The sequence below is a fragment of the Lathamus discolor genome, chromosome W (genome assembly GCF_037157495.1).
Source record: "Lathamus discolor isolate bLatDis1 chromosome W, bLatDis1.hap1, whole genome shotgun sequence".
Lineage (NCBI taxonomy): Eukaryota > Metazoa > Chordata > Aves > Psittaciformes > Psittacidae > Lathamus > Lathamus discolor.
In genome coordinates, this window is record NC_088908.1 from 4,213,570 (window position 1) to 4,225,586 (window position 12,017).

Genomic DNA, 12,017 nt, shown 5'->3' on the forward strand with positions numbered 1-12,017 from the left:
ATGGTGCTATCTGGAAAGAACAAGGACTTTTGAACACACAAGGGAAACAGATTAAACATGCTACAGAAATTCTACAATTACTAGAAGCTGTTCAGCTACCTGAATGTGGAGACGTGGCTAACAGAGAAAGGTCACGTTCCCATCAACGAGCTGAAACAGAACATTTGTTTAGAGAATGGTGCAGACTTACTAGCACCAGATAATGAGGAACTGAGGGACATCTGGAGGGAAGCGCCATGCTCTGGCCAACTAAAGACAAGGACACTAACTAATAAACAAGATAAGCACATAAAAATAGAGGATATAAAACTACACAGTTTAACCACAAAAATAATGAGCTTACGCAATGCCTTACTTATGCCAGAACCAAACAAGTGCCTAGTATTTGCATATTCATGTATTATTGTTGCTATATTAACCGGAGGTAGAAGCCCAATGAACGAATCACACTTATGCATCACAATGATCGTGTCTTGATTCCTCCCTGCTGTGACACGTGAAGAAGAAGCTATTATGTACTGTAAAGGACATCAAGGTGACTCTGATCAGGAAACTGGAAATAATTTGGCCGATTTTGAAGCCAAACAAGCAGCTGAACAATCTAAAATCATTTCCTTAATCCCTGATGGCAAACTAACAATTGAGAAATCTAAACCTAGGTATTCAAAAGAGGATAGAAAATTGATTCAAGATCTAAAAGGACAGGAAAGTAAAGATGGTGGGGTTCAGATACCTGATGGGAGAATTGTAATCCCCTATAACCAACTCTGGAAGTTATGTTCCTCCTGAACTAATAAAACTCATTGTGATAGTAACTCTTTGTATAAATACTTAAACAAACAAATTGTAGGAAGAAATCTATATACTATAGTTCAATTAGTGACAAAACAATGTCAGCTATGTCTTAAGAATAATCCTAAAACTGAAAATAGAAATCAAATTGGGGCAATTGTGAGAGGAAGTTATCTTGGACAGCAGTGGCAAACAGATTTTTCTGAATTATCAAGAAAAGGAGGTTATCGATATTTGTTGGTGTTGACAGATACTTTTTCAGGCTGGCCAGAAGTATTCCCTTGTAGGATAAATAATGCAAGACAAGTGATTAAAATATTATTTAACGAGATCATACCTTGTTTTGGAGTACCAGAGGCAATTTCTTCAGACCAAGGTTCACACTTTAGTGCAAAACTGTTACAAGAAATTAGCAAAAAAATTAGAAATTGATCGGCAACTACATGTTCCATACAGGCCTCAGGCCAGTGGGCAAGTAGAAAAAATGAACCATCTGATTAAACAGATTAGTAAAATATGTCAGGAAACAAATGTATATTGGTACCAAGCTTTACCACTGGCTCTATTAAGAATTCGAACTAAACCCTGGTCGAATGAAGAGGTTAGCCCATTTGAGATTTTGTATGGAAGACCATATCAGTCCCAGTTTAAAGGAGAAAGTCTTCAGGAAGTGGGGGAAGGCTATCTCCAACAGTTTCTGATCAATCTGGGAAAACAGTTGGAGGATATAAATAAGAGAATAGTAGGGACAAGAGCAAGAGGTCTGGATTATCCGATTCACCCTTTCAGATCTGGAGACTGGGTTTACATTAAGAATTTTTCAGGAGATCCTCTACAGGAGAAGTGGAGCAAACCGTACCAGAGATTACTGACCACCTTTACAGCAGTGAAGATAAAGGAACAACCTGCTTGAATACATCACTCAAGAATAAAGAAAGCCCCAGAGCCAGAGAAGACATGGCAGGTCAAACCTTCAGGAGCCTTGCGTATGAAATCTCATAATTTGGACTCATATGATAACTGGAGCACAAGCTTGGGACCAGAACTTATACCTGAAATTAGTGCAGAATGTCACAAAGGTTATTAATCGTAGTGACTGTTGGGTGTGTGCACAGTTGCCTAAATCAGGAGAAACCCTGGATCTCCCATTAATTGGAGTTCCAATTCCTAACACTGTCTCATGGAAAAATTTGTGGGTGAACACTAGCAGTCTGCATTCGAAGGAAAGGTTAAAATTTGGAATAGTTAATCCTAATGCAGGTAATAAATAGTACATAGTACACCTGTGCACAAAGATGTATTACACCAGGAACCAGGGTAGGAGATCGTGCTTGTTTAAATGCCACAGATGTAGGTCACAATTCAAATTGCAATCATACTATTAATATAGATCATATCGTAGTTCATTGGTGGCCCATTCCTAAAGGGAGGGGATGGTATTGTTTATGTGGAGAAAATGCTTATAAGACTCTAGCCCTCAACTAGAAGGGGGCATGCACCTTAGATGCTGTAATACCCAATTTTACTATTATCAACAGGTATCCTTCCGGGACCTCAATTAGAAGTTTTGCTAAACAGATTAAGCAAGGGTTTAACCCTATTATTGAACAGCACACTGCATTTCATAGTTTTGTAAGAGGGCTAATTCCATCTTTGGGAATAAGTGAATTAGAGAAGGCAATTGTAAATATCTCAGCAACCATAGAGGAAATGGAAAGTAAAAACATTGATATAATCCAGGCAGAACAAGAGATAACTAGCCAATCTAAGGTGGTATTACAAAACCGAATGGCTCTAGACATGTTATTGACATCATAAGGAGGGGTTTGTTCCATAATCAGTGAAAGTTGTTGTTCCTATATAGACCAAAGTGGCAGAATTGAAACAGATCTGGAGGAAATTTGGAAAGAAACTAAGGTATTTCGAACAGAACGGGACGAGGCAGTTTGCGCGGCAGTTCGCGCAGGCAGGCAAGCGGGATGGTGAGCACCCGTCGTATGGCCAGGGCCCGCTCTGGGAGCTCTGCTTTGGCTGCTCCGGCGGTGGCCAGCGTAGGCACCCAGACAGAGCAGATGACAGGGGAGGCTGCAGTGCAGAGCTCGGAGTGTAGAGGGTGCCTGCACTGGTCTGGTGAGGGAAAGGTGCACGATGGGCAGGGCTGCACTCGGTGCTCCCTGGTGGAGGTCCTCCTGCAGCACGTGGCTGAGCTGCGGGATGCTATTAGCGGGCTTCAAGATGTCAGGGTAGCTGAGAGGAAGCAGGGCTGCTTGCTCCAGCCCCAAACTGTGCAGGGGCCTCAAGCTTCCCCTCCAGCTCATGAAGGAAAGGAGGCCACCAACCCGGGAAGCTGGGAATTAATGACAAAGAAAAATAACAAAAGACAGAGGAAAGGACAATTAAAGGCAAGGGGCTTCCTCCTAAATCTGTTGTCCCCACGCAGAACCGCAGAACCGCTTTGCTGTCCTGCAGGAGACTAACAAAGAAACGTACTTGCACCACAAACAGCCAGATTATGCACGGGTAAAGACCTCTACTGGAGCTACAAAGAAAAAGCGGTGGATCGTAGTAATAGGGGATCATAGTAATAGGGGACTCTACTTTGAAAGGGACGGAAGCACTCGTCTGTCAGCCTGACCCCGTCTGGAGGGAGGTGTGCTGCCTACCAGGGGCATGGATCAGGGATGTTACAGAGAGGCTGCCTGCTCTAGGAAGTCCCACAGACTATTACCCACTCCTAGTGATCCATGTGGGTGCTAGGGATATAGATAGTAGTAGACTGGGGACCATAAAGAAAGACTACAGAGCCCTGGGAGAGATGGTAAGGGACTCTGGAGCTCAGATAGTCTTTTCGTCAATTCTCCAGGACACAGGGGAGGACCAAGAAAAAGCTAGGAGGATTGGCCAGGTTAATAAATGGTTAAAAGGGTGGTGTCATAGTCAGGGGTTTGGGTGTCTTGAACACGGGACTGAAGTTAGTAGGCCAGGTCTACTGGGGGCTGGTGGAGCTGCTCTGGTAAAGAAGGGGAAGAACAGTTTTGGTAGGAGGCTTGCCAGACTGGTCAAGGAGGCTTTAAACTAGATGTGTTGGGGGAGGGGGGCATCATTCCATCCCAACACACCCAGTCAGTTGCCAGAACGTTTATTAAATGCTCGGAACAATGTAGATATATTCCGGCTGCTCCAGCCAACGAGCCGGCTTCAATTGGGGCTCGTCTCAGCTGCCTCTATACAAACGCCCGTAGCATGGGGAACAAACGAGGAATTCTGTGCACATCTACAGGGGTATGATATAATAGGCATCACTGAAACATGGTGGGATGGCTCCTATGACTGGAGTGTTGGAATGGAAGGTTACAGGCTCTTTAGAAAGGACAGGCCTGGCAGGCAGGGAGGGGGAGTTGCCCTTTATGTTAGGGGTAGGCTGGAGAGTATGGAACTCTGTCAGGTGAGCAGTTAACACAGAGTTTGTGGGTCAGGGTTAAAGGGGAAACAGCCATGGGAGACATTACTGTGGGGATCTGTTACAGGCCGCCTGGTCAAGGAGAACCTGTGGACAAAGCACTCTACAGACATATAGGAAAAGCCTCACGCTCTCAGGCCCTTGTTCTCATGGGGGATTTCAACCATCCTGACATCTGTTGGAATGATGGTACTGCACGGCACAAGCAATCCAGAGGTTCCTCGATTGTGTGGAAGACAACTTCCTTCTGCAAGTAATAGAGAAGCCAACAAGGAGAGGTGCCATGTTTGACCTTGTGCTCACCAACAGGGAAGGGCTTGTTGAGAATGTGGTACTCCAGGGCAGCCTTGGATGCAGTGATCACGAGATGGTTGAATTTGAGATCCCCAGGACAGTGAGAAGAGCGTGTAGCAAGCTCACTGTCCTGGACTTCAAAAGAGCAAACTTTGGCCTCTTCAGGAGCCTGCTTAGTAAGGTTCCATGGGATATAGCCCTGGAGGGCAGGGGGGCCCAAGACTCTTGGTTGATATTCAAGGATCACCTGCTACAAGCTCAGGAGTGCTGCATCCCAACTAGAAGGAAGTGTGGCAGGAGGGCCAGGAGACCTCCTTGGATGGATAAGGAGCTGCTGAGGAAAATTCAAAGGAAAAAAGAGGCTTATAAAAAGTGGAAGCAAGGACAGGCGGCCTGGGTAGAGTACAGGGATGTTGTCCGGGAAGCTAGGGAGGTTAGGAAGGCTAAGGCCCAGTTAGAATTAAACCTAGCCAGGGATGTTAAGGATAACAGGAAGGGATTCTACAGGTACGTAGCAAACAAAAAACAGACTAGGGACAACACAGGCCCCCTGAGGAAGCTTTCGGGAGAACTGGCTACACAGGATTTGGAGAAGGCTGAGGTTCTGAATGACTGCCTTGGTCTTCACTGGCAAAGGCTCTGACTGCACCACCCAGGTCTTAGAAGGTAGACGCAGGGACTGTGAGAATGAAGACCTTGGGCCCACTGTAGGAGAGGATCTGGTTCGAGACCATCTTAAAAATCTGAATGTGCAAAATCCATCCGCTGTTCCTGTAGGAGCTGGCAAATGAAGTTGCTAAGCCACTGGCCATCATATTTGAAAAATCATGTCAGTCAGGTGAAGTTCCCGACGACTGGAAAAAGGGAAATATAACCCCCATTTTCAAGAAGGAGAAAATGGAAAACCCGGGGAATTACAGACCAGTCAGTCTCACCTCTGTGCCTGGCAAAATCTTGGAGCACATTCTCCTGGAAGGCATGCTAAGGCACATGAAAAACAACAAGGTGCTTGGTGACAGCCAGCATGGCTTCACTAAGGGTAAATCCTGCCTGACCAATTTGGTGGCCTTCTATGATGGGGCTACAGAACTGATGGACAAGGGTAAAGCAATTGATGTTGATGAAGGGGATAAGGTTCCTGTGGTGCACATAAAGAATTTGCTGGGGAAGAGAGTCTGGGTTATTCCTTCCTCAGGTAAAGGCAAACCCACTCATGGGATTGCTTTTGCACAGGGACCCAGATATTCCTGGTGGGTAATGTGGGAAGTTGGGGAATTCTGGTGTGTACCTTAAGGGGATTTAATTTGGGGTGAAAGCAGCCAATGGACTCATTTATGTGCTGTTGCCTGCTATATAACACTTTTATAGCCCATCATCTAGATGCCCATCTGTACTACTCTGGGCTTTGTAAGATATGTGCTGTCATGATAACTGGAGAATAAAGTCATGGGAAAAGGCAGCAGCAGCAGAACCGCCCTCTGGTCACTAGTGACTGACCCTGGCTTCCCTCCGATCATCACGCCATCAAAGAATGAACTTTGATGAAACCCAGTGAGCTCAGCAGTGTTGTCACAGGCAACAGTCCAACACTATACGCTATCTCTCCTGCCCTGAAAGACTGTTAAAAGAGATGGAGCCTGACATCATGGACTGGATGAATTCAGCAGCTTTATAGGGATTGGTCCATGGACTAAGGAATGATATCTCTCTTTTTGTGTGTGTGTTAGTTTAAGGAACTTGTGTCTCTCAGTGTTGCCCAGGCTGTGCTGCAGTGGCTATTCACAGGTGCGATCCCCTTACTGACCAGCCCGGGAGCTCTGTCCTGCTCCTTCGCTGACCTGGGCCATTTCTCCCCTCCTTAGTCAATCTGGTGTGTCCCAGCTCCCTGGGGCTCACCATATATATGAAGGCCTTAGCGCAGATGCCTGCTTGGCATAGCACACTGCTGCCCAGAACTCCTGGGCTCAAGCGATCCAGCGAGCTCAGCCTCCTGAGTAGCTGGGACTACAGGCCTGTGCCACCATGCGTGTGGTTTAAGCCCAGCCGATAACTTAGAACCATGCAGCCACTCTCTTGCTCCCCATCCCCCTTTTTCACCCCCTGCTCCTGCAGGCATGGAAAGGAGAATGGAAAGAATGTAAATCCCACGGGTTGAGATAAGAACAGTCCAGTAACTAAGGTATAATGCAAAACTACTACTACTACCACCAATAATAAAAATCATAAGGGAAATAACAAGGGGAAAGAATACAATTGCTCATCCCCCGCTGACCGATACCCATTCCAAACTGAGCAGTGATCTGGGCCTTCTGAGGACTGCAGTGACAGGACAAGGGGTAACGGGTTAAAACTTAAACAGGGGAAGTTTAGACTGGATATAAGGAGGAAATTCTTTCCTGTTAGGGTGGTGAGACACTGGAATCGGTTGCCCAGGGAGGTTGTGAGTGCTCCATCCCGGGCAGTGTTCAAGGCCAGGTTGGATGAAGCCTTGTGTGGGATGGTTTAGTGTGAGGTGTCCCTGCCCATGGCAGGGGGGTTGGAACTAGATGATCTTGAGGTCCTTTCCAACCCTAACTATTCTATGATTCTATGAAATGGCCATGGATGACACCTCCTGGGGTTTTGAAAAAATATGGAACAAGTTAACTTCATGGTTACCTGATCTCTCCTGGTTGAGGCAACTGGTTGCAGGTATATTGGTGTTAATTATTTGAATATTGATTACTTGTAGTATGATACAATGTTCCCTCTGGTGTTGTAAATAATCTATGATAAATTATGAAGACTGGAAAAGGAATGAAATTAAGCACCAAGTAGAAACGGGAAATTATTTCAAAAATACTTTTGATGGTAACGGTAATATATAAAATGTTGCAAAATAATTTGCAAAAGGACAGAAAAAGGGGGGATTTGAGACAAGGGGGACACAAAATGGAATATATAAACCTTTAGAATTAGTTTTGAGTAATGTTACGTTTGATGGCTTTGTAATAGTAGCAATGGAAAATTACTAAAGTGCATGATACATAGAAAAAAAATTAGAATGCAGCTAGAGAACACACTAAGCATTCTTGTACAAGATAAATTGTTATAGTTGACAGAGTTTTAAGAAAAACAGTCTAGAAGAACAGGACACAGGGATAAGGAGTATCTGGGAATGGCAGGTGTCCAGGATGGGCTACAGTTAAACTAACTGATAAGTAGGAGGATAGGAGGATTATTATGTCTCTGATGCTAACGAACTAATTAAACTGGTATGAGCATCTACTGCGCGTGCTTCAAAGGCTGCCAGAAGTGATGAAGATTGTTGGAAGAAGTAAACGACCCTCAGAGACCACCACCACAATTCTGTACGTGTGGGGGATTGGTTTGTCGAAAAAGGTCACGTTCCCATCAACGAGCTGAAACAAGACATCTGTGTAGAATATGGTGCAGACTTCTCATGCCAGATAATGAGGAACTGAAGGACACCGGCAAACAACAACATACTATGACCAATCACAGCCAAGGACACTAAGCGATAAGTGCATGAGAAAGAGGATGGTGGGGGGGGTGCATGGTGCAGCTGCAAAAATATAGAGCTTACGCAATGCCTTATTTGTGCTAGAACCAATCAAGTGCCTAGTATTTGCATATTTACTGTTATATTAACCGATGGTAGAAGCCCAATAAATGAAGCTTGCTGTTAACTCATATTGAGTCGTCCAAGTCTTCCTTTCACGACATGTACGCATGCGGGGAACTTTCTGGAAAATGACATAATGTATGTATGCCCAGGGACTATATAAGGATGGCTTGTGTAGCAACAGGAAGACACACGTTAGGAGGAGCTATCCCCTGTGTCTCCTGGTGCCGCAATAAAGAATACCTGCTTGTCAGCTTGAAAACTTTGTTGGCAAGTTTGTTCCTGGAGTTTTCTCCGAATCAAGAGAGATATCAGACACACAATTAAAAAATCCTATTTTCATCACTAAAGATGACCCTTAGCATTAAGAGCATTCATCATCCATCCTCAAATAAAAATCTAATTTAGCTAACATGAGACATCTTCCAAATTCCCAATGAGAAGTTGGGACAACAAAACACATTTGCTTTTTTAACAGTTTTGGACAAGAAATATTTCATAGCTATGCACCACCCTCATTGTGGACCAAAGCCTGAGGGACTTGAGGGCATGACCCATGGCCTCTCACTAGAACAACCCAAAAAGGGGGAACAGAACACAATCATAACAGAGGTGGAAGGTTCTCAGGGCCCTGGCTATTCGGTGAGCGTGGAATTCAGAGGGTTCAGCCCATTTTCCACGTTTAAACGGACAAGGAGTGCCCTGTGCCCCCCACCCCACGGGCCTCACTTCTCCCTCGCACCGAGCGAGAAGGAGCAGGCAGCGTGGCAAAGCCAGTCCCATAGCAGATCTCCCTTTCCCCCATACCCTCTCCCCGGCCCCATCCACCCCTTTAGCAGTCACTCCAGCGAACGGATAAGGCGCCTCACAGGAGCAGGCGGAGCCTGGCGAAGGCGCAGTGTGGGACGGGTAGTTCCGGCTCGGCGGCGCCGTTGCGGTGCGTTTTGGTTCACGTAGTTCCGGTGAGGCTGCGGTAGGCGGTGTCGGCCGGCGGTGAGAGGCTGCGGTTGGACTTGTGGGAGCTGTAGTTTGGTTAGGGTTTCTCCGCGGCCGTTCCACCCCGCCCCACCATGCCGGGCTTCACCTGCTGCGTGCCGGGCTGCTACAACAACTCGCACCGCGACAAGGCGCTGCACTTCTACACCTTCCCCAAGGACAAGGAGCTGCTGCGCCTCTGGCTGAAGAACGTCTCCCGGGCGGGCGTCAGCGGGTGTTTCAGCACCTTCCAGCCCACCACGGGCCACCGCGTCTGCAGCGAGCACTTCCAGGGCGGCCGCAAGTCCTACCTGGTGCGGGTCCCTACCATCTTCCCGCTGCGCGGCGTCAACGAGCGCAAGGCGCAGCGGGCTGCCCGCCGCCCTCGCCCTGCCACCGCCGCGCAGGGTCCCGCTGCCGCCGTGGTCCAGGTAGGGGGCGCGGCCGAGGACGTGAAGCCTATCGACCTGACGGTGCAGGTGGAGCTCGGGCCCGGGGCCACCACGGGGCCCAGCCCTGGGAAGTTGCTGCCGCTGGCGGCGACGGGGGAGGAGGACACGTTGGAGGGCGGCCCCCCGGACCACTCGTATTCGCTGTCGTCGGGCACCACGTCGGAGGAGCTGCTGAAAAAGCTGAACGAGCAGCGCGACATTATCGCGCTGCTGGAGGTGAAGATGAAGGAGATGAAGGGCAGCATCCGCCGCCTGCGCCTGGCCGAGGCCCAGCTCCGCGAGGAGATCCGCGAGAAGGACCGGCTGCTCCATGCCGCCAGCGCCGGGTCCCGCAAGCGCCACGGCCTCTGAGGCTGCCGGCGCCCGGCGCGGGGCTCTGCACCCCGGAGCTTCCGCCACCTAGGGGAAGTGCCTGGGCAGAGCGGAGATGGGGCTGGCTGCGGCCCCCTCCCCGGCCCTCTCTGCCCTGTACCTCCTGTTTCCATCCGAAGCAAACCCGCGCCATCGGATCCCCCTTCCTAGACGTGGCGGCCGCTGTCAGCTCAGTGCTGAGCCCCGTTACCGTTCCCATCAAGCTAGCACTGCGGGCGCCTGCCGGTGTCCCGTCAAGACCGGGCCCATCAGCACCCTCCGTGCCGACAGTGGCAGAAAGCGCTTCCCCTTGTGCGGATGAGACCCGTGTCACCACCGAGTGGAAGTAGGGTGTTGGTTTTCAACAAATAACTCGCCCGTGTTAAGTGAGGAAGCAGCAACACTACCCTGGAGAAGGCGTGGCTAGTAGTGTGGTTGGCACCAAGCCCTTCACAGGAATGAACAAGGATGTCGTGTTTGGCCTCGCATAGCAGAGGCACAAGGAAAGCTTTAGAAACCCTCTCAGGGTGATGTATTTCTTCAGTAAATTACTGATGCCATAAAAGACTGCTGTTTCTAGCGTGAAAGAATCCCATAGGACTCTTGTCCTACATAGTTTCTGCTTTCTCTGCAGCGCACATGTATTTGTTACAGATGTCTCAACGCTCTCAACACTAGTAAGGATTACAATCTGGTACAAAGAGCCCGGCAGCATTTGACAGCTGTAGTTTTATCTCATCAGCTTAAGAATTTATCATGTAATGGGGGCTTTGTAACACATTGGGGATTGAAATCCTTGCTTTTTGTTCAGGATGGAACAGAAGTGAAGCAAGTTTATCTACTGTGGTTGCAAACCCTTGCTGTCTAATCCTAAACTAGTTGGCATGACTCATAATCTGTACATTAGGCAAGACCTTACTGAAACGAGCTTGTGTGCTCTAAACTGAGATTTAAGAGTATTGCAACAAACCATGTGGAATGATTGAGTAGTTTCTGGTTCTAGCCAGCATTAGTCCCCTGGCTTTCAGCAACAGGAAACCAAATCAACATTGGCTAGAAAGAGGGTGGCATGAGGGCAGCAAGGCCACTTGTTGGGCTTGAATACACACTGCTGGGTTAGCCAGTGGAACAGGTACCTCAGCACTTTGGAGGAGGAGGGGGTATCCGGTGCACCTCTGTAGCTCGGTGGCAGTGTGTACTTAGGGGGTATGGCTTTGGTCATAGTGGGTGTTGGGAGCAAGCACAGTTCACCACAGTGTGCCCATAATTGCACTGGAGGGAGGAATGCCAGGAGGTCCCCTGGCTCTGTGAGATCTTTCTCTCATGATCAGAGCATGTTACACTCACAAGGTCGGGACGCCAGTTTTATTATTTTCTAGAGGTATTTTCTAAATGTAAGAAGTTCTCTTTAGTTTGAAAATATTGTAAGCTTTGCGACTGTGGGTTTTTCTCTGACCAAACAAAAGGGCGCAGTGAGATTTGGTCTAGTGATGGTACAGCCCGGTCAGCTACAGTCGTTGGTTGTCACAGCCTGCTACGTGATGCATGGCTAGTTTTTGTACCAAGTTGGATGGTCGACTGTAAGGATACTACACATCTCTTTATGTACTAAGTATTTGCTGTTATTTCATTTTAATTTATTTTCTCTGATCAGATATGTAGCTCTTAACTTCAGCTCCCTGATATCCTGATTTTCCTGTGAGTCAAGTAAAACAGCGATGTTTTCAGTTAGTTGGTTGGTTTGGGTTGGTTTGGTTGGTTTGTAGGGAAAGCAGGTACCTGCTACACCATCTGATTTCACATATGTAATTAGTCCAGCAGATCTATATGCCTCCATCAGGACAACAGGCAGCACAACCTCTCCTCTCAAATGAGACTGGTTGTGTGTCCTAGCTTCTTGAGAACGTGTGGCGCAACAGTCATGGTGCTTTTTCTACCACTGGAATGCACTTCAGGATGTTCAGCCCTTTGGCCCTGCTGGACTGGTTAACTGCTGGACTTCAACTTTTCCAGGTTACACTGAGGTGCTAACATGCTTAATTTTAATAAAGTATATTTTGTTTTGCTA

At 47.6% G+C, this 12,017-nt stretch overlaps 1 protein-coding gene across 1 annotated transcript; it reads left to right on the forward strand.

Annotated features, from left to right (window-relative positions):
- Window positions 1–9,084: 9,084 nt before the first annotated feature.
- Window positions 9,085–12,017, forward strand: LOC136004372 (THAP domain-containing protein 11-like). Its single transcript, XM_065660838.1, has one exon. The coding sequence runs from the start codon at window positions 9,242–9,244 to the stop codon at window positions 9,947–9,949; it is 708 nt and encodes a 235-aa protein (XP_065516910.1). The 5' UTR covers window positions 9,085–9,241; the 3' UTR covers window positions 9,950–12,017.

Excerpts from the sequence above, each read along its gene's own strand:
- LOC136004372 (XM_065660838.1), top strand. The coding sequence starts at position 9,242 with ATGCCGGGCTTCACCTGCTGCGTGCCGGGCTGCTACAACAACTCGCAC.